General features: G+C 31.7%; 2 protein-coding genes across 2 annotated transcripts; one reads left to right on the forward strand and one right to left on the reverse strand.

The window, feature by feature from the left end:
• Positions 1 to 8740: 8740 nt before the first annotated feature.
• On the forward strand, positions 8741 to 11907 carry LOC122598556. Its single transcript, XM_043771150.1, has 4 exons — positions 8741 to 9059; positions 10686 to 11332; positions 11419 to 11622; positions 11706 to 11907. The coding sequence occupies exons 1-4, from the start codon at positions 8843 to 8845 to the stop codon at positions 11751 to 11753; spliced, it is 1116 nt and encodes a 371-aa protein (XP_043627085.1). The 5' UTR covers positions 8741 to 8842; the 3' UTR covers positions 11754 to 11907.
• A 259-nt stretch (positions 11908 to 12166) lies between these two features.
• On the reverse strand, positions 12167 to 15642 carry LOC122598544 (calcium-dependent protein kinase 26). Its single transcript, XM_043771140.1, has 9 exons — positions 15410 to 15642; positions 14082 to 14875; positions 13856 to 13999; positions 13610 to 13762; positions 13358 to 13473; positions 13039 to 13206; positions 12740 to 12964; positions 12501 to 12658; positions 12167 to 12422 (listed from the first exon to the last, which is right to left on the reverse strand). The coding sequence occupies exons 2-8, from the start codon at positions 14842 to 14844 to the stop codon at positions 12536 to 12538; spliced, it is 1692 nt and encodes a 563-aa protein (XP_043627075.1). The 5' UTR covers positions 14845 to 14875; positions 15410 to 15642; the 3' UTR covers positions 12167 to 12422; positions 12501 to 12535.
• Positions 15643 to 20902: the final 5260 nt, after the last annotated feature.

Here is a 20902-nt window from a genome sequence, read left to right on the forward strand (position 1 = left end):
ATTTCCAAATTCAACTTTAATCTTCAAAGTACACAATCTTGTTTCCATCTTCCGGAACCTATAAAAATGTAAACAACTAAAAGAATAAACTTTCGCTTAGTGAGTACGTTTATACACAAATATACACATATTCAAAACAATACATAAGGAGTGGTTATAGAAACTATATTACCACACAATCATCTTGTACATAAACACCTTCATATCCACACAAAATATGTGAAACCATGTAGTCAATCAACAAATAAAAACATACTAACCAATAATCAAATCACATTGCCATATCCCCAGTGGTCTTATACCAACTTATCTAAATACCCAACATTTATAAATCTACACAAATACACAAATACATCGGAAAAGATGATCGGAAAAGAAAGAATGGAAGAATAAATTTATTTGTATGATTTTCATTTTTCGTCCCTCAAGTAGCTATTTTTCACTTTTCGTCACTCAAGTAGCTATTTTTTCACTTTTCGTCTCTCGGTGTAAGGTGAAATGACATTAGTGCCCTCACGTGTCTAGCACGTGCGTATGTTAACGGCCATTTTTTAACGCCGTAAGGCCAAAGGACGCTTATTGAAAAAGATGGCCAACTTTAGGTTCAAAATTGTAATTTTTAAAGTTTAAGGATCAAAAGTAAAAAACATGCCAACTTCAGGGACGAAAAGTGTAATTTACTCTAAAGCATTTGACCCTCTTATTTTATCAAAAAAAACTTGATTTATCCAAACTATTTATCTCTTTCATGTACTAATTTAATATATGCACAAAATATACCTATAATATCTTTAATAAAATTATTTAAAACATACATCCCTATACTTTTAAGATAACTACAATACCTCATTTTATATCAATTACTTTTATATTAATAACCACGTCACTATCAACACCCCCTCCACCACCACCACCTGTCGCCGTCATCACCGCCACCCGCCGGCCGCCGCTACCATCGGCGCACCGTGACATCGTACAAGCATATGACTAGTTTCCATTAATGGATGTATTCCGGTTTTGACTTAAGTTATGAAATATGACTTTTCAAATCAATGTTTAGAGAAGTTTATTTTTTTTAAGTGTCTAACCTAGAGATGAGCCAATAATCCCAAAATCCCGATCCCGTCCCGGTATCGTCTCGATCCCGGTACCGGGAAGTTGTACCGAGTCCCTGGCGGGATCGGTACCGGTACCCCATTTTACAAGTTTTCGGGATTGGTACTAGTCCAGATCGGTATCAGGAAAATACTGCTAATCCCACTTAGTCCCATTTAGTATCGACTTCACTTAACCCAAATTAAAAGCCCAATAATCTGGCCCAATTTTTCCTCCACTAATCCAGACATCCACTTCCAAACTTTCAATAATGAAATTAACTAAACATTTATTTAAAAAGGAGGTTTTCTTTCACAAGTTCCCATGTTAATCATCAGCCACAAAAACTAAAAAACTCATCTCAATTTCAAGATAAAAAGCTATCCTGATGTTCATCACAAAAACCCTAAAATCTTAATCTCAAAATCAAAATATGAAAGAATCATCTAAAGTAAGTTTGTAATTAAATAATCTATTTATTATTTACATTTTTGTTCTTGCAATAGTATTTGACTAGTTAGAATTAGATGTTAATTTTATATATATTTAATTTCGAATTTCGAATCATGATAGCACATCATTGTTTAACATGCTTTGTTCTTCCACGAGATTACTTATTAATTTGTTATGTGTTTTTTTTTTATCATTTTTTTTATACTTTCAGTACCTTATTATTTTATTTTTTCACCATTGTTGTATATGTTTGTAATTTCTCAGCTTCTATAGTTCCAAGCATACTTTTTTACTTGTTATTAATTGATCAGCAAACTAAACCATATTCATTTTGTGAATCTTTTTTGTTTAGGATGATGATACTTGTGTTGAGGAGACCCAGTTTGAAGAAGCTGCTGATGTTGATGGTGATATGAAAGATTTTAATGAAGAAATAGAAACAATGGAGCCTAACAAAGAAGGCGAACAACTCAAAAGAAAACGAGAAACTCAAAAGGAAGGAAAGGAGTGGTCAGAATGTTGGCAATACTTTGACAAAGTTTACAAACGGGAAAAGGATGGAGTGAAAAGGAAGTACGGACACTCCCACCATTGCAAAAAGTTTATCAAAGCTAACACGAAAAGGAATGGTACGTCTGGTGTTAAAAAACACTCGAAATGTTTTGAAGTAAATCCCGAAGTTAGAGCTAAAAAAAAAACCAATCTAACCTAGTGTTTAACAAAGTAACTAGTGGGGAGGGCGGTAGTAGTGTTAATGTATGGATACACGATGATTTAGCAATTAAGGAAGCTTTACTAGAATTTTTTGTTTGTGCGGAATTACCATTTAAACTTGTAGAACATTGGGCTTTTGTTAAGTTGGTTAACCGATTGAATAGGAAGGTAAAGTTACCATCACGCCATAAACTCTCCAAGGACATTGCTAAATATTACTTAGAAGAAAGAAATAAAGTGTTTGTTTATTTAAGTGACCCGAAGACTACCATTCACTTGACTACCGATACATGGACATCATCTTGTCAAAAAGTGAACTATATGATAGTCACCGCTCATTTTATTGATGAAAACTGGGTGATGCATAAAAGAACTATTAACTATAGACCAATTGAAAGTCACAAGGGAGATGACATAGGTTTTGAATTGTTGCATTGTATAAATGGTTGGGGAATTCAAAATGTCATGACGATCACGCTTGATGATGCGGCTAGTAATGATAAGGCTGTAGAGTACTTGTTGAAAAAGTTGCCTAACTTGTATGATAGGGGGGCAAATTTGCACGTTAGGTGTATGGCACACATCTTAAATTTAATTGTGAAAGATGGTTTTTGCAATCAAGTGTATCATGTTAATTGTGTGCAAAGGGCAGTCAAATACATTAGACATTCAACACAAAGAATAAGAAAGTTTAAAGAATGCATGAAAAAAGAAAAGTTTGAATCGCAAAAGTTCTTATGTGGTGATTGTCCAACAAGGTGGAATTCCACCTATGATATGTTGAAGATTGCAGTTTCCCTACAGAAAGTCTTTTCGACGTATGAAAGTGCAGATCCAAGTTATGAGCATGGTTTAGGAAGAATACCCGATTATGACTTATGGATCTGCACTTTCATACTTCGAAAAGACTTTCTGTAGGGAAACTGCAATCTTCAACATATCATAGGTGGAATTCCACCTTGTTGGACAATCACCACATAAGAACTTTTGCGATTCAAACTTTTCTTTTTTCATGCATTCTTTAAACTTTGTTATTCTTTGTGTTGAATGTCTAATGTACTTGACTGCCCTTTGCACACAATTAACATGATACACTTGATTGCAAAAACCATCTTTCACAATTAAATTTAAGATGTGTGCCATACACCTAACGTGCAAATTTGCCCCCCTATCATACAAGTTAGGCAACTTTTTCAACAAGTACTCTACAGCCTTATCATTACTAGCCGCATCATCAAGCGTGATCGTCATGACATTTTGAATTCCCCAACCATTTATACAATGCAACAATTCAAAACCTATGTCATCTCCCTTGTGACTTTCAATTGGTCTATAGTTAATAGTTCTTTTATGCATCACCCAGTTTTCATCAATAAAATGAGCGGTGACTATCATATAGTTCACTTTTTGACAAGATGATGTCCATGTATCGGTAGTCAAGTGAATGGTAGTCTTCGGGTCACTTAAATAAACAAACACTTTATTTCTTTCTTCTAAGTAATATTTAGCAATGTCCTTGGAGAGTTTATGGCGTGATGGTAACTTTACCTTCCCATTCAATCGGTTAACCAACTTAACAAAAGCCCAATGTTCTACAAGTTTAAATGGCAATTCTGCACAAACAAAAAATTCTAGTAAAGCTTCCTTAATTGCTAAGTCATCGTGTATCCATACATTAACACTACTACCGCCCTCCCCACTAGTTACTTTGTTAAACACTAGGTTGGATTGGTTTTTTTTTTAGCTCTAACTTCGGGATTTACTTCACAACATTTAGAGTGTTTTTTAACACCAGACGTATCATTCCTTTTCGTGTCGGCTTTGATAAACTTTTTGCAATGGTGGCAGTATCCGTACTTCCTTTTCACTCCATCCTTTTCCCGTTTGTAAACTTTGTCAAAGTATTGCCAACATTCTGACCACTCCATTCCTTCCTTTTGAGTTTCTCGTTTTCATTTGAGTTGTTCGCCTTCTTTGTTAGGCTCCATTGTTTCTACTTCTTCATTAAAATCTTCCATATCACCATCAACATCAGCAGCTTCTTCAAACTGGGTCTCCTCAACACAAGTATCATCATCCTAAACAAAAAAGATTCACAAAATGAATATGATTTAGTTTGCTGATCAACTAATAACAAGTAAAAAAGTATGCTTGGAACTATAGAAGCTGAGAAATTACAAACATATACAACAATGATGAAAAAATAAAATAATAAGGTACTGAAAGTATAAAAAAAATGATAAAAAAAAAACACATAACAAATTAATATGTAATCTCGTGGAAGAACAAAGCATGTTAAACAATGATGTGCTATCATGATTCGAAATTAAAATATATATAAAATTAACATCTAATTCTAACTAGTCAAATAGCCGAATTTCATACATCATGATCAAAATACTATTGCAAGAACAAAAATATAAATAATGAATATATTATTTAATTACAGACTTATTTTAGATGATTCTTTCATATTTTGATTTTGAGATTAAGATTTTAGGGTTTTTGTGATGAACATCAGGATCGCTTTTTATCTTGAAATTGAGATGGGTTTTTTAGTTTTTGTGGCTGATGATTATGGGAACTTGTGAAAGAAAACCTCCTTTTTAAATAAATGTTTAGTTAAGTTCATTATTGAAAGTTTGAAAGTGGATGTCTGGATTATTAGAGGAAAAACTGGGCCAGATTATTGGGCTTTTAATTTGGGTTAAGTGAAGTCCGTACTAAATGGGACTAAGTGGGATTAGTGGTATTTTCCCGATACAGATCCCGACTAGTACCAATCCCGAAAACTTGTAAAATGGGGTACCGGTACCGGTAACGGTGCCGTTATCGATCCCGCCAAGGACTCGGTACAACTTCCCGGTACCGGGATCGGGACGGTACCGGGACGGGATCGGGATTTTGGGATTTTTGAGAGATACTTGTCCGCAATAGCTAAAAAGTAATGTAACAGGGTGAGATTGAAGAAAAAGGAGTCAAGATTAGAATTAAAGGATGAAAAATAAAACATAAAAAGTATTATAAAGTAAAACGAAGTTGAGAAACCGGGAAAAAAAATTGTTATATTGGGCTTTCATTCCACTTACGTAAGATGGGCTTTTATGGGTTAAATTTATACACATGATGCAATGGACCAATAAAATATGATACAGTACTATGGCTGAACCGTCGAATTTACATATACACAATAACGAGTTCTTGCTCAGCCATTGGTTCCTTCAGAATTGGTGATTGTGGTACTGGCCCATTGTATTTTTTTTCAATTAAGGACCTAATCGAATGACATAAAAATGTGGTTGTGGGAAGAAAAGCTCTTAAGGTGCTAAAAGGAATCATGTTCATTACTCATTGGCGCATTTGGAAAGTTAGAAACAAACAAAGGTTCGAGATGTTCAAGACTTATAAGACATTAAAATACATGGTATAGGAATAGAACTCACTTATGTACATTTAGCTGGATAGATTGGGTAAACTCAATATTGTTTAATTCATTGTATTTTGGATCGCTCTTCGTTTGTGGGAGTTGGTATTTGTAAATAATAGTTACTTAAAAAAAACATATACATAGTATATCTAGGGGTTAGCAACCATCTAACTGGAAAGAAAAAATTGAAAAAATCAAAAAATTCGAACCTCTATAACCGAAACCGAACAAAACCAAATTGTTTGTTTTGTATTGCAAAAACCGAACGGAACCAAATGTATTTTATATCTACCAATATATATATAACAAGGTGATAAATTCATTCCTAAACAAACAAGAACCTTTGGATGGATTTCATCTTTGATTTAGAGTCATTAGATCGAATTTAATTATTTTATCTTTCTTAAATGACAATATTAATACTTATACTTTTATGATTATACAAAAAATACCCCTTTAAATTTAATTTATACTTTTTGATTTTCCATCACAAATTTACACTTTTTACCCAATAATTTTAATCAAGAAATCAAAAATAATAGTTAACATATATATATATATATACCCCTTTAAATTTAATTTACACTTTTTGGTTTTTCATCACAAATTGACACTTTTTACCCAATAATTGTAATCAAGAAATCAAAAATAGTAGCTAATATTTATATATCTAATAGAATAATTGTTAATATTTTTTTTTAATATATTATTATATTATATATAATTAATGACATTTTAAATTTTTATAATATCATATATTAGTCGTTGATTAGATTCCTCTTTACAGTGACCAGACACTTTTGTAACAAACCTTAGTCATTGTTTCTCATATATATTTATGTGTTATTTAACCACACTTTTGAAAAAGGGATACATCATCTATCAGAGGTTTCGCTAAGTAAAATTTTCATTTTTTTTTTTGGATAACTTCTATTTATCCGGATATGTCCGCATTATCACTGCACTTGTGTTTTAACGTTTTGCTCGAATAGTTTAGTTATACACTAAAATTTCTAAGCAATTTAATTGTCAATCTATATATTCCAATAAAATAATAGTCAGCATATTTTAATTGAAATATTTGAGATATGTTTCATTTAAAATATATAGATCAACTTTCTATAGATAAAAATAGTAAACTACTTCCTCCGTCTCATCAAAAGTGTCTACTTTTGAATTTTTAAAGTCTTTGTCTCGCAACTTTGACCTTAAATATTTTTATTTATAATGTATAATATTTGATGAAAGTTATATGAGTTGATAGAGGTTTCGATATGTTTTCATTGAGTATAACTTATCAAATATTATATAATGCAATAAAAAAAATATTTGTAGTCAAAGATACAAAAGAAAGTCTTTGACAAAATAAAAGTGGACACTTTTAATGGGATGGGGGAGTATATTTTAAACCATGAAAAGGTAAAATTGAATATTAATAATGTTGTAACATCCTGTATCTACAATATTATATTATACATACATACATATATATATATATATATAATGTCTGGTTTAGTCAAATTATCAACGGTAGTATTTAGAAGGCCGAGTTTAGCTTAGGTGAGTGACAACTTTGAGAACATCAACTTTTAACATTGATCTGCAATTTTGGAGCATGTGGTGACAGAAAAGTTGCACTCTATTAAACAAAATAAAATAAATTATCGAAATTAATGATATATAATTTAGCTTGTAAATATGCGTGACTATTGTAATTAATATTATAAAAGAATTTGAAAAAAATATAACGTTTTTATATACAACTACATCATCAATGTATTGTACATTCACCCAAACAAAAAAAAAAACAATTTTCCAACCTGTTTTTTTTTTTCTTCCTATTCTATTAAAAATCAAAACAACTCAAAAATTTTGCTCTACCAATAGAAGGCAATTGTCAGGTAAAAAAGTGGGTGGTTTAAGCTTTGGTGGTCTGGACACTCTTAATTTAGCATTGATATGTACAAATGAATATGACATGTGGTTTAAAATCTGAATTACGTGAGGTTTTAAATCATCAATGTGATTCAAAGTTCTGAGTCTGCGTTCCCGTGTAAACAAATGGTAATAGTATATGGAAAAATATATGTTCCTCATTATCTGAGGCACACCCGATTGCTAGCCCCCTTAGGATGTTATTAAAGAACAGTTGGGAGTGAAAATAAAACAAGATTTTGGAATGTTCATTGGCTTGATGGTGGCAATCTTGCAACTCGGTTTATAAGGTTGTATGCCTTTGCACCATCTAAAGAATGTGTCATGTGTGATATTTTTTATGATTTAACATGAAAATTCGAATGACATTGAGATATTTGTGATGACATGAATAAGCAATAACTTTTGGCATTGAATAATTTTTTTTAATCAGTAAGACTTAATGACCAACACAATAAGTGTTTGTGAAATTATCAAGGTTGAAAAAACAAATGTTAATAAAGTGAAATTGAATATTTTAATTTGTTAACTATTAATTAAGAAAATAGTATTTTAGATATATATATATATATATATATATATATATATATAAGTATAAAAATATATTTACCCGCGTATTACGCGGGACAATAATCTAGTTTATATCATATTACATTTATTACTTTTAGTTAGTAAATATGTTAGAATATTTAAAAATTTTGCCTTTTCAGTATACAAATTAATATAAATTGTATGTTTTAGAGAAGATAAACATCAAAATCAACTCGTTTTATAAAATATTACAGTACATGATTTAACACCAAAAAAATATAATTATTTAATAAAAAATATTTGTGTTTTACTTTCTATATCATATTTTATCCTTAACAGTTGAAAGTTAAATTTATAACATAATAATGAAAACATAAATTTTATTTTATAAACAAACCGAAATCAAAACCAAAATCGATCCAAACAGAACCAGAAAACCGACAAACTGAATCATACCAAAATCAAAAGAAATCGGATTACCGAACAGATCAGCTCGCGTTCCGACCCAAACCTACCCGTTATAAGGTTAAAAGATTAGCCAAAACACCCGCAAAGCTATAGTGAATATCCTTTCCTTCCAACCGCACATTTTTCTAGGACCAACAAACATACATATAACAGAATCTTGAATTGAACCAACCCAGCCCAACAAAAACAACAACCTATAATAGGTGAAGAAATCCGAACATGGCGGGCGTGGTTGGCGGTTGTAACACACTAATTATATCAATCCCTAAACATCCAACAAAACCAATTTCAACATCCTCCTTAATATTTTCTCTGTCTCCTCAATCCTCCAATCCTAAACTCCTCCTCAAGTTTTCCCCAATCCATTCACGTCGTATGTTGTGTGCAACTGCCACCAATCCTGTTCTTCATCAAACCTCCTCGCCCTCATCTACCGGTACCTTTACCTGTACCTTAGTTTTTGTTTTCTTTTTTACTTTTCTGTCTTTTTATAGATTTTACTACAACAACGATATTCAATCCTGGCAAAACGGGCGCATGGGTGGTAATACGTAAACAGTCTTTCAGAAAGGACCTCTCTAGCTTGTATAGATTTTAGATTGACTTATATATATATATATATATATATATATATATATATATATAGGGTTTAGTATATATATAGGGTTTAGTATATGTGGATGTAAGTAACTTTTACATTTTTTCTATTGTGTGAATGTAACTTTCATTTGGTTCATGGTATGTAATCAACCCGTCAAATTGAACGATTAATGTAAAAGCATATACGTGACACACCATATGAGCTGCCACGTAGAAGTTTTTGATTGGTCAACCTTAAAATTTTACATTAATCGTTCAAATTTAGCGGTTTAGTTGCATACAATGAACCAAATGAAAGTTACATTCACACAATCGAAAAAATGTACAAGTTACTTACACTTTCAGATATATACATTCCATATGTCTTAATTTAATTTCCACAAATCATATATATCAAAAATAAAAACTAGCTAGTCAGTTTATGATATGTGTAATGAAAGCAATTTTTAGTGACTAGAATATCAATCAGGAAAATGATAAATCCTCCTAAAGAATATCAATTTTTATCCTTGTTAGGTGTTCTCTAAGAGCCTAAATGAACCTATGATATAGGGCCTTATCTGTAGAAATTTTACGTATTAATAGTTGGGCGTTTAGACATACGTACTTTAGGCTTATTTGCTTAAAAGTCACTTCAAATGTAAAGAAAGGGAGATGTGAAGTATAGTGTAATTAATTGAGAGATATTACGGTAAACATGTTGGGGTGGTTAGGGAGAAGGGTTGGAAACAGTCACAGAGATACTCCGGTTAGGCTGCGTACATTTGAGTCAAGTACTCGCCATCCAGGGTGACATTATATGTTTACTGTTTACTCGTTGAATAGGTGTGTAGATAAATTACTTTTTCATAAGCTTCTATTTAGAAACTTTATCACATAGGTTATGGTTTAGGAGGTTACTTTGTTGTTTTTTTTTATGTTACTAATACTTCCTTGAGCCATACGAGACTCCGCGCTTGAATTCATGAAACCATGACCATAAGCTCAAGCTTAGATAAGCTTATACAAAATGGCCAGACAGACACTCTTGCTTTTAGTTCAAAAATGAGCCTCAACATATACACAAGCACACATAAAAGGACCTTAAAGAATTTGGGACCAAAAGTCATAGTTTTAGCAGCCTGATCCTTGAGACGCCCTTAAACTCTTTAATTATGTCATTGGTTTAGAAAACCTGCATCTATTCCAAAGGTAATTAACGGTAATATGAGAAAAATAATAGTTAACACTCGTTTATCTTAGGAAGTGGACATTCATTTAGAACAAGTTAAATTGGTAATCTGGAAATTTTATCTTTTAAAAAAATAGCAATGACAATTAAATTGGAACGATGGGAGTAGAGTAGTAGGCTTAGTAAATTGATAGAATGTTATTCACTTATTTGCGCACTTTAGTTTGCTTTATATTGATGTATGTTATCTGGATTGTTTTTTGATATATGATGGATGATATATGTCAAAAGGGAGTTGGTCGGATTTTGCTGGTAATGTTTCTGGTGAATGGGATGGATTTGGAGCTGATTTTACTATTGATGGCAGCCCAGTTGAGCTTCCTGAAAATGTAGTACCTAATGCTTACCGAGAATGGGAGGTTAAAGTGTTTGATTGGCAAACTCAATGCCCGACTCTTGCTCAACCGGATAATTCTTCTTTAATATACAAATTAATTAAACTGCTTCCTACTGTCGGCTGTGAAGCTGATGCAGCCACACGGTATACTATTGATGAGAGGGTTGTAGGAGGAGCAGATAACATGGTTTCATCGTTTGCGTATCAATCCAATGGATCTTACACTGCTATTTGGACGACACGGAAAGCAGGTTCCAATAAAGTATTGGAGTTGGAACATTGTTTGTTTCATCCACATGACAAAGAGTCACGTGTAAGGATCATTCAAATTGTGGGTGTGGATGAAAACCAGAAGTTAACTTTAAAGAGCATAAAAGTGTTTGTTGAGCTATGGTATGGCCCGTTTAGAAATGGGGAACAGCTCGGTGGATGTGCGATACGTGATTCTGCTTTTGCTTCAACACAAGCTCTTAGTGGTTCACAAGTTTCAGGTGTGTGGCAACGTTCAAATGCTATAGCCAACTTCCAAGACTCTCCCGACGTGAGTTTAGTTAGTATTAAATATTTGCCGCTTGAATGGTATGTATTATTACAGATACTTTGATATTGATTGACATATCATGACAGCACATTCTTCGAGAACTTGTAACAATCGATGGTATAGAGAAGACCGTAAGAGAAGAAGAGCATCTAGTGTTGCTGCCAAAGAACTTGTGGAGTTCAATGAAAGAAATAGATGGAGGAAACACATGCTGTGAAGTCGGATGGCTGTTGGAACCAGGACGTGCCATTACATCAAAGTGCATCTTTTCGCAAACTGCAGAGCTACAAGTACGTAATTTGGTTCGTATTCTGTTGGTTTATAATCGTTTTACTGTTCTAATAAGCACGCATCTCGGTTTTTTTTTTTGCAGGAGATCATAGCTTCATCTGAAACTACAGCTCCACGAACAGGACTATAGCACCTTGGATACTTGTACAAATGGGGGCTTATAGCTGGTTTCAGTTAGTTCCAGGAAAGCTGTTGGGCTTGCTTGGTTTTTGGAGCTGAAATTGAAATTTGATCATTTGTAGAACTTTCTCAATAATACATAAAGAATAAAGTTATTTAACAAATCTTGTTGATCTATATGTTGTTTTTTTTTTTTTTTTGTTGGGGGGGGGGGGGGGGGGGGGGGTTATAACCATAGCCAAGCTAACATATAAACGAGTCATAAGTGAACACCGGTCCCCATCTGTTCTTGCTGTTGGCCGGCTATGCTCAATTAATCAGTTCTCATGTCTGAACCAATCAACACCATATTCCCTACAGCCACCGGAGAATGAAAAAAAGGAATCGCAGGAAAGAAAACAGGAATGAAGTGGAAGAATTATGTGCATAAAGTTTAGTTGTATCAACTATTAAGCAAGAAAAAAATGTTGTCACAAAGGTACAACTTGCAAGAATTTGAACAATAACAACAAGAAACTGTGCACTCATTAAGTTCTTACATCATTTGAAATAATACAACATAAAACAAAAGCATATCCTCATACATTAAGCATCCATGGCCGCCCAAAGGCGGCAAGCATTTAAATCATGGCCTTGAAGCCTCAATTGCCACACCTACTCTCTCATCCAGCTGTACAATCTGCAATATGTCAAATGTTCTCTTATTTAAGTTTTTCCATGTGTATTAAGAACAATCATAAAGCAAGCGGAGATTTACCTGTAAATGAAATGGTGAAACTTGAAAGGGATTTACTAGAGCGCCCCTGGTGCATCTCTCATACTAATATTCAGACTGTTACGCATTGTTCTCCTTCCAACTCCAGCATTTCCTTTGGTCATCATGGCCACAAACTCCCCGTAATCAATCCTCCCATCCTGCATCACATCACATACTCATCATTTAGTTTCCTTTCAAATATTCCAACATATAACTACATCTGAAAATATTGGACTTACGTTATCTTGGTCAACTTCTTTGATGATATCTTCTACAAGAAAATCAGTCATGTTGTGATCTGCACAAGCTTGCTGAAGCTCATCAACCGTTATATAACCACTTCCATCCTTGTCAAAATACTGAAACGCGGCTACAAGGTGCTCCTCTCTTTCCAGTTTGTTCAGGTGAATCGTTGCAGCTACAAATTCTCCATAATCAATTGTCCCACTGTTGTCCACATCAGCCTGAAAACCCACACATACCAGATCAGACAAATGCAAACTTGACCAGTTCAAGGCCTAACAAATAATAGTAGTACCGCATCCATAAGGTCTCGTATCTCTGTATCTTTTAACGTAGAACCAAACTTCCTTAAGCCTGCTTTGAGTTCATCGAATGTTATTGCACCACTATTATCCGTATCCATTGCCTTGAACATTTCTCTCAAACCAGCAATCTCCTCTTCTGACAGGCTTTCAGCTATAACCTGGACCCAAACAAAGAATAGAAATGACATTATTTTTGGATAAATCAGATATCTTCCAGTCATGCAACAGAGTCATCCGTCACACTCATGTTGTATTGCAACAAAAGCCAAATAAATGTTTATGCTTAGCCTTTTAAGAAAATGAACATACCCGCAAAGCCATTTTCTTCAACTTGTTCATTGCAGAGAACTGCTTCAAACGAGAAAGAACGGCTGGATCCAGTGCTCTATCAGGAGCAACACCATTTTCACAAATCCAAGGATGACCTGCACAATGCAGATAATATGCATAAATTTGTGTTACACAATGTTTACTACATAGAATAACGTAAACAAGCAACCAAAAATCTCAATAAGAACACAAGAGTGAAATGAAAAATAGGTAATATGATTCATTACATACATAGAACTTCATGAGCAGTTAAACGGTCTGAAGGTCGCGAGCATAACATCTTCCGGATAAGATCCTTTGCACTGTCAGATATAAGTGGCCATGGGTCTGATTCGAAGTCTATGTATCCCTTCAAAACTGCATCAAATATCCCCTGTTGTGTTTCTGCAACACAAATATTAAGATACAAGGTTAATATGAGCATATCTATGGATGACAAAATCCAAAACACATAACCAAAGCATATTTAACACGTACCAGCCCAAAACGGCGGGACACCACTGAGCAGTATGTAAAGTATCACCCCGGCAGTCCATACATCTGCTTCTGGACCGTAATGCTTCAAAAGCACCTCAGGAGCCACATAATATGGGCTGCCTACAACATCAGTGAAAATTTGACCTGGGCAACAACCACATTTTGAACTCAGTAACACATTAAATTAGTATAACCTTGTATAGTGGCTACAATATGATTAACTTACCTGGTTTAAAGAAAACAGATAGTCCAAAATCAATTGCCTTGAGGGAGAAATCATCGTCTCTATTAACCAACAAGAAATTCTCGGGCTTCAAATCCCGATGCATAACCCCAAGTGAGTGGCATGCCTCAACTACACCAACAATAATCTTTGTCAACTCGGCAGCCTTCCTTTCGCTATAATGTCCCCTCTGAATGATCCTGTCAAACAATTCTCCTCCACTGCAAAGCTCCATGACTATATGCACATACAAAGCATCCTCATATGCACCCTTAATCGTGACGATATTCTTGTGCCCTGCCAAATGATGCATTATCTGAATTTCCCTCCTAACATCCTCCAAATCCTCTTTCGAAATCAACTTCCTTTTAGAGATAGATTTACAGGCATAATCTACTCCAGTTGCAATCTCGGTGCACAGATATGTAGTACCAAATTGACCTTGGCCTAACTTTTGACCCAATGTGTACACATCACGAATGTTCTCAGTCTTATGACCAAGAACATAATAAGCTTGATTCGAGGTTCCATGGCGGCTCATGGCGTTTTCTTTCTTTGGAACAGGTAGCGGTTTCGGATTAGGGGGATCTTTGGAAAACTCTTGGGCTATAAGCTGGTTAGAGATTAAGGTGGTAGGTGAGTAATCTAAAGAGTTGTTAGATAATTCAGAAGAAGGGTTGTTTTGGTTGGAAATTGACCGGTCTTCAGGCTTATTCAAACCCTGTGTGTCTTTTATTCCAAAAGATCCACGGCATGTATTGCCCATAAAAACAATCAACTTCTTCTCATCAAATTTTCTGCAAATATTTTTCAAATTCTAAACAAATCAAATAACACTTCTCTATATATAATATATATATATATATATTAACAAAGCTCTTTGTGTTCTGTTAATCACTAAAACAAACAAATAAAGATCTGCCAGCAGATCAAGCAAGTGATCTTCAGTTCTAATACATATATATTAATCAACTAAACAAGAAAACACCCATATAACCAAACCTCTTTATTATTATATGAATATACATAAAGACTTTAGCTTTACAGATTTCAGGCAAAACCCACATAGAAATTTGCAAACTTGAACAAAAAAGACTTCAAATTTAATGATTTTAAGCAAAGCCCAGATGGAAATTTGTAAACTTGAACAAAAAAGACTTAAAATTTATTGATTTTAAGCAAAGCCCAGATGGAAATTTGTAAACTTGGACAAAAAAGACTTTTACTTTATTGACTTTAAGCAAAACCCATATCAAAAAGGTGAATGGTTTTGAAGTATAGAGTTACAGTGAATAAAGATAGAGATCTGAGTAGTAGTAGTAAAAAGGTACCTTGAGATCCTGATGGATGAATATACTGCAGGTTGATGAGACTAATAATAATAGTATGTATGAAGATAATGAAAAATTAGTGATTAGTGGATGAACATATGATAATAATATTATTAATAAATAGTAATAATAAATGGGTTGGACTTGGGGTGTAAAACAGGAAGGCTGCAGTGTTGTTGCTGAGAAGGAACGTAGATGGTGGTGGTGATGTGCTGCTGACCAGCTAACTCCTACTACTACTCACCCAACCAACCCATGTCCTCTGACTTCCTCTATCCACTTTACTATACTATTTACTTGTTTCCCCCTTACTCTATTCACTATATACAAACCAGTCCCCATTTCAAAAGACAAGTGATAAATGTATTCTTATATATTTTAGAAAAGTGAGTATGTGACAATTATGCATCCAATTTGAGTGGAAAAAAATTCTCACATACCAATATTTTAATATTTTGAATAAATATTTTGCTCCCATAATTTTTATGGTTTAAAAAAAGGTATGTGATCGGGCTTTTCACCCAACTTAGATGCTTAACAGCCTCATATTCTTTTCCCCCTATATATTTTATTAGTATTCATATTCATGATTATAGTTAAAATAAAATAAATATTACAATAAAACAACTAAAATAATAGATTTTTCTTTATTAATCATCGTACATTATGAAAATCATCCTCCATTAATATATATATATATATATATATATTTGTGTTTCGTGAATATTTGTGCATCAATTTTATAATAATATAAGGGTCGGGATTTTGTTTTATTTAGTTTACTTTAATACATGTTTTATAATAACCAACCCTAATATTTTGATATAAGTGAGTAATATCTAACTATGGATTAAGATTTTCTAAAGTTGAAAATAACTTATTTGACCCTTATAATAAAGTCATAGGTTAAGATTTAAAAATCATCTTTGGATCTTAACTCTTGATTTTAATTCAAATCTCAAAATTCCCAATTTCATTTATAAATTTTTTTATTCAACTTTAGATGATCTCCATTCATCTAACTTATACCAAATATATTTGATAGTTATTGTTAAAAGATCATTTATATCTATGTTTTAATCTACGCTTTTTTGGAAAAAAATTTACTCGAACCAAATACTAAAATAAAATACATGATCTTTTTCAAGGTACGGAGGGGGCGTTTGGTAGGAGTGAATCAAAGATAATGGAAATGTAAAGGAGAATGAGTGTTTGGAAAGAGAATGGATTCCGTCGTTTGGTACAAACAGAGAATGAATATACAAAAAATACAAAATTTTGAATAATAATTAAATTTAATATATATAACATCACTAAACCAAAAAAAAAAAAATTTCATTCCCATCAATTCTCTACACTTTATAGAGAATTGAGGGAATGGAATCGATTCTCACTTCTCGATTCTCTTTCTAATTCTCCATTGCAACCAAACATGAGAAGTATTTCTCATTCCCTTTCCACCCTTTCCATTTCATTGTACCAAATACCCCCTGCGAACAAATTTTATATGATTATGAATGTGAAAATGTTATTTAGTGACGTTAGAGAGTTATATTGTCACTCAATAAATGTTCAAAGGAGCAAGATGCAACTTTAAAGTTTACATAGGTTGGAAAGTCAATATACTATAAATGTAAGGACTTTACCAATCTAGTATAAAAGTTAAAAGGAATAACACTTGCATTAGCAGACAGATATCCATTGGGGTACAATTACAAAAGGCAAGGCAAATAAAGTGTAGTGCCCAACGCTATACTTTAATTTTTATTAATTCGTTTCATTTTTAATTGAAAGAGATTCATTGAACAAGCAGTGCAGGGACATGCAAAGAAAGAGAAATCAAAACTTCTTCTTTCTCCTTTAAATAAGATTTGATAGAACGCAAATAAAATTCAATATAAACTAGACATATCTTAGGCTCTATTTTATTTATATGTTCATTATTTTATTTTATTTAGGCTGTATTTTATTTATTAATCGTGTCATAGCTAGTATACGTGTATAAATGTACAAGGTTGTTCCTTTTAGTTCGATAATGCAAACACATAAACTTGGTCATCGAAATCAACTTCTTTTCTGTTTTTGCTTGTCTTACGATAAGTCTAAACACTTGTTTCAAGACCTGTAATTGGACTTGTGGTGGCACATCTTTCATCCCAAGCCTATACGTATAACTATAATTCAATTGGTCTTTAAGTTCAAGTACGAGTTCAAAGTTATTTTAAAATGTCTACAAAATCCGTTTCAAGTTTTAATAAAAATTTTAATGCTCCTAAATGATTCCGAACTATTTGTACTCACTACAACAAAAATTTCATTTATTCACACTTAATTTAAAGAAGTATAAAAAAACTTCTTAACTTATTCACATTTAAAAATAAATAAAAAGTATATACATGTAAAAGAGTTGAAGTGTGAAAAGTTATAGGGAAAATGATCCGTACTGCAGAATTTACCTAAGCTTATATAATGCCACTTCAAAAAAAGTTTCAAATTAAACTTTTTAATTTGATAAACATACATAGTCCCCCTGAATTTTACATAACCCCCTACCCCCTTGAATTTTACACAATCTCCTTTGCTTTACCTAAGATAGGTGTTACATGCTTTACCTAACTTTTCCCCCAACATTATAATTTTTTCACACTTATATATGTGGAAAGAAAAAATTTACACCTAAAAGTGTGAACTAATGTCAAACATATTCATACTTCAAAGTGTGAAAGTCAAATTGTAACACCTAATTTCTTCACACTTTTCTTGTGAGAAGAAATTTGGTGTTACATATTAATCCTTACATTTCTAAATGTGAACAATTGATATAGTATTAAATACTTGGAAGTGTGAACTTTTTTTTCCCACATATATAAGTGTGAAAAAGTTATTATTTTTCAAATTTTTCACATTTTTAAATATGAATACTGTTTAAACTTTTTTAACTGTGAACAAATGAAGAAATTTTTTCACACTTCTTATAAGTAAGTGTGAATAAATGATATTTTTTTGTAATGACTTGTGATGGATTGCCAACATTTGTTGTAAAAATATCACTAGCCAAAAACAAATATACAAAACACAAATTTTGAAGTATTTAACTATATGAGTTAAAGAATTTTGCTACGGTTATTTTTATCCTTTTTATGTATATTATCTATTATATATTAGGGTTAATTACAAAAATAGTACCTGAACTATCTACCATATTGCACAAATCATACACAGGGTTTATTAATTACGCTCGTCATACCTAAATTTACCATTTTTTCACTCAGACCATACCTGGACCAAACGTCCGTTAGTTGTGCTGTTAAGTGTTCCCATGTACAGGTATGAAAACTGTAATTTTCATTATACTTTAGGTACCATTTTTGTAATTTCCTCTCATTATTAATATTTTAGTTTATAAACTATATTTTATGAATTAGTATTATTTAATAAAAACTAATATTTCTAATGACTATTATTTAGTAATAAATTATAGTTTTATAAAAATATTAATATTTTATAAATATTTATTTTTCAAAAAATATTTACTTTAATTTTATGAAATAATATTTAATTTTTATAAAAGATTCTTTCTATTCTGTAATAGTTATTAAATTTTATAAAAGAATGTATTTTATTGAAAACTATAAATATATTGAATTATAGATGCATGATTATTTTGATAAATGCGCAACTTCATCTTTATTTATTTATTTTTGTAGAAATTTTATTGCATGGTGATTGTGTAGGTATTAATGTGATACAGGAAATTAAGACATTCCTTTTAATTCACCAGAAAATAAATCTTGAAATACATATCTATCAAGATCATTATAGATATACAATTCAATATGAATAGTTTTTAATAAAATTTAAATATTAGAAAAATAATATCTTTAAAGACTAATAATAATTTTTTTTATAAAAGTAAAATGTTATATTTTAAAACAATATAAATATTTATAAAATATTAATAAATGTTCTTAAAATTATAATTTATTACTACATAATAATCATTAACAATAATACTTTTAATTAATTATAACAATACTAATTGATAAAATATAATTTTATAGAGTAAAGGTATTAATATACAAAGATGGTACCTGAAGTATAGTAAAAAAGTAAATAATTTTTATAAAATTATAATTTATTACTAAATAATAGTCATTAACAATATTAATTTTTATTAAATAATACTAATTGATAAAGTATTGTTTTATAAACTAAAATATTAATAATAAAGGTAAATTACAAAAATAATACTTGAAGTATAATAAATATTACATATTTGATACCTGTACATGGGGACACTTAACAGCACAACTAACGGATGTTAGGTCCAGGTATGGTCCGAGTGGAAAAATGGTAAGTTTGGGTATGATGGACGTAATTAATAAACCCTGAATATGATTTGTGCAATATGGTGGATAGTTCAGGTACCATTTTTGTAATTAACCTTATATATTATTTTATAAAAAATGCTTAATGAAGCCTTTTAAAGATTCACTTAACGTGTATAAAAAAGATTGTATATTTTCATGTTAAAAGTTTACCGCCTGAATTTTATGATAAGTATACATTTATTTAATGCGATTTAACAAAAGCATTAAAAACTATATTTAGCAAAACCTTAATTTATTTATTAATAAAAGTTATTTGGTGTTTAGAATTTTGAGGGTTCAAATTATGACATGACACAAGATCTCTAAAATCTACGAGACAAACTTGCTTCTTCTTTTTTTTTTTTACTTTTGTTGCGACATATGTTCCCTTGTTTTTTTTTCTGGCTGTTGTATTAGGACAAGATAACAGGTTTAATACTAATTCTAGATAATGGATAGGTTATCGCTTGCTTTTTTTAGTAAAATTTATTTACTATCGGTAAAGAAACCTCATTAAAAAAGGAAAAGAAAGTTGAAAACCAAGATCGAGAAAGTTAACAAAATTTGAGTGAATAATAGAAAGTGAGAATTGACGATGATGATTAATAATGCCAATGGAAAGGGGGCAGCGGTAAAATCTAATTTGAAAACCTTTTTTATTTTTTGGAATGGCAAATCTAATTGGAACTTGACTTTGGGTTCACATGGACGGCCCCATATGACAACCTAATAGTATTTGTAACCAATCAAAGTACTCCGTACTATATTAAAAAAAAAGTTTTGCTAAAGCTCTAAGGTTTTTTTGTTAAATTTTATTAAATAGTTGTATATTTACCATAAAAATCAGGGGTGGACTTTTGATATGAAACTGTACAATCTTTTTATGCACATTAAACGAAGTCTTAAGGGCTTTGTTTAACATTTCCTTTAAAAAAATTAAATGTATGTCCACACAATACGATGTAAAAAATGGTAATAGTGACGGATGATGGTGGCGTCGACGGGTGAAAATTGAGTCGATGGCAGTGGTGATTGAGCGCTTATTAATGTAAAAGTTTTTATGTAAAAGGAAGTAGTTTATTTATTGAGAAAATTACATTTTTGGTACTTCAAGTTGGCAGCT

Source organism: Erigeron canadensis, chromosome 1, assembly GCF_010389155.1.
Source record: "Erigeron canadensis isolate Cc75 chromosome 1, C_canadensis_v1, whole genome shotgun sequence".
Classification (NCBI taxonomy): Eukaryota; Viridiplantae; Streptophyta; class Magnoliopsida; order Asterales; family Asteraceae; genus Erigeron; species Erigeron canadensis.

Bases quoted from the DNA above. Each gene is read 5' to 3' on its own strand.
- LOC122598544 (XM_043771140.1), bottom strand. From the start codon at position 14,844: ATGGGCAATACATGCCGTGGATCTTTTGGAATAAAAGACACACAGGGT. The intron at 14,000-14,081 runs GTAAGTTAATCA...GTTGTTGCCCAG, and splicing joins ATCTGTTTTCTTTAAACCAG to GTCAAATTTTCACTGATGTT. The intron at 13,207-13,357 runs GTATGTTCATTT...GTTTGGGTCCAG, and splicing joins TGAAGAAAATGGCTTTGCGG to GTTATAGCTGAAAGCCTGTC.
- LOC122598556 (XM_043771150.1), top strand. From the start codon at position 8,843: ATGGCGGGCGTGGTTGGCGGTTGTAACACACTAATTATATCAATCCCT. The intron at 9,060-10,685 runs GTACCTTTACCT...ATATGTCAAAAG, and splicing joins CTCCTCGCCCTCATCTACCG to GGAGTTGGTCGGATTTTGCT. The intron at 11,623-11,705 runs GTACGTAATTTG...TTTTTTTTGCAG, and splicing joins CGCAAACTGCAGAGCTACAA to GAGATCATAGCTTCATCTGA.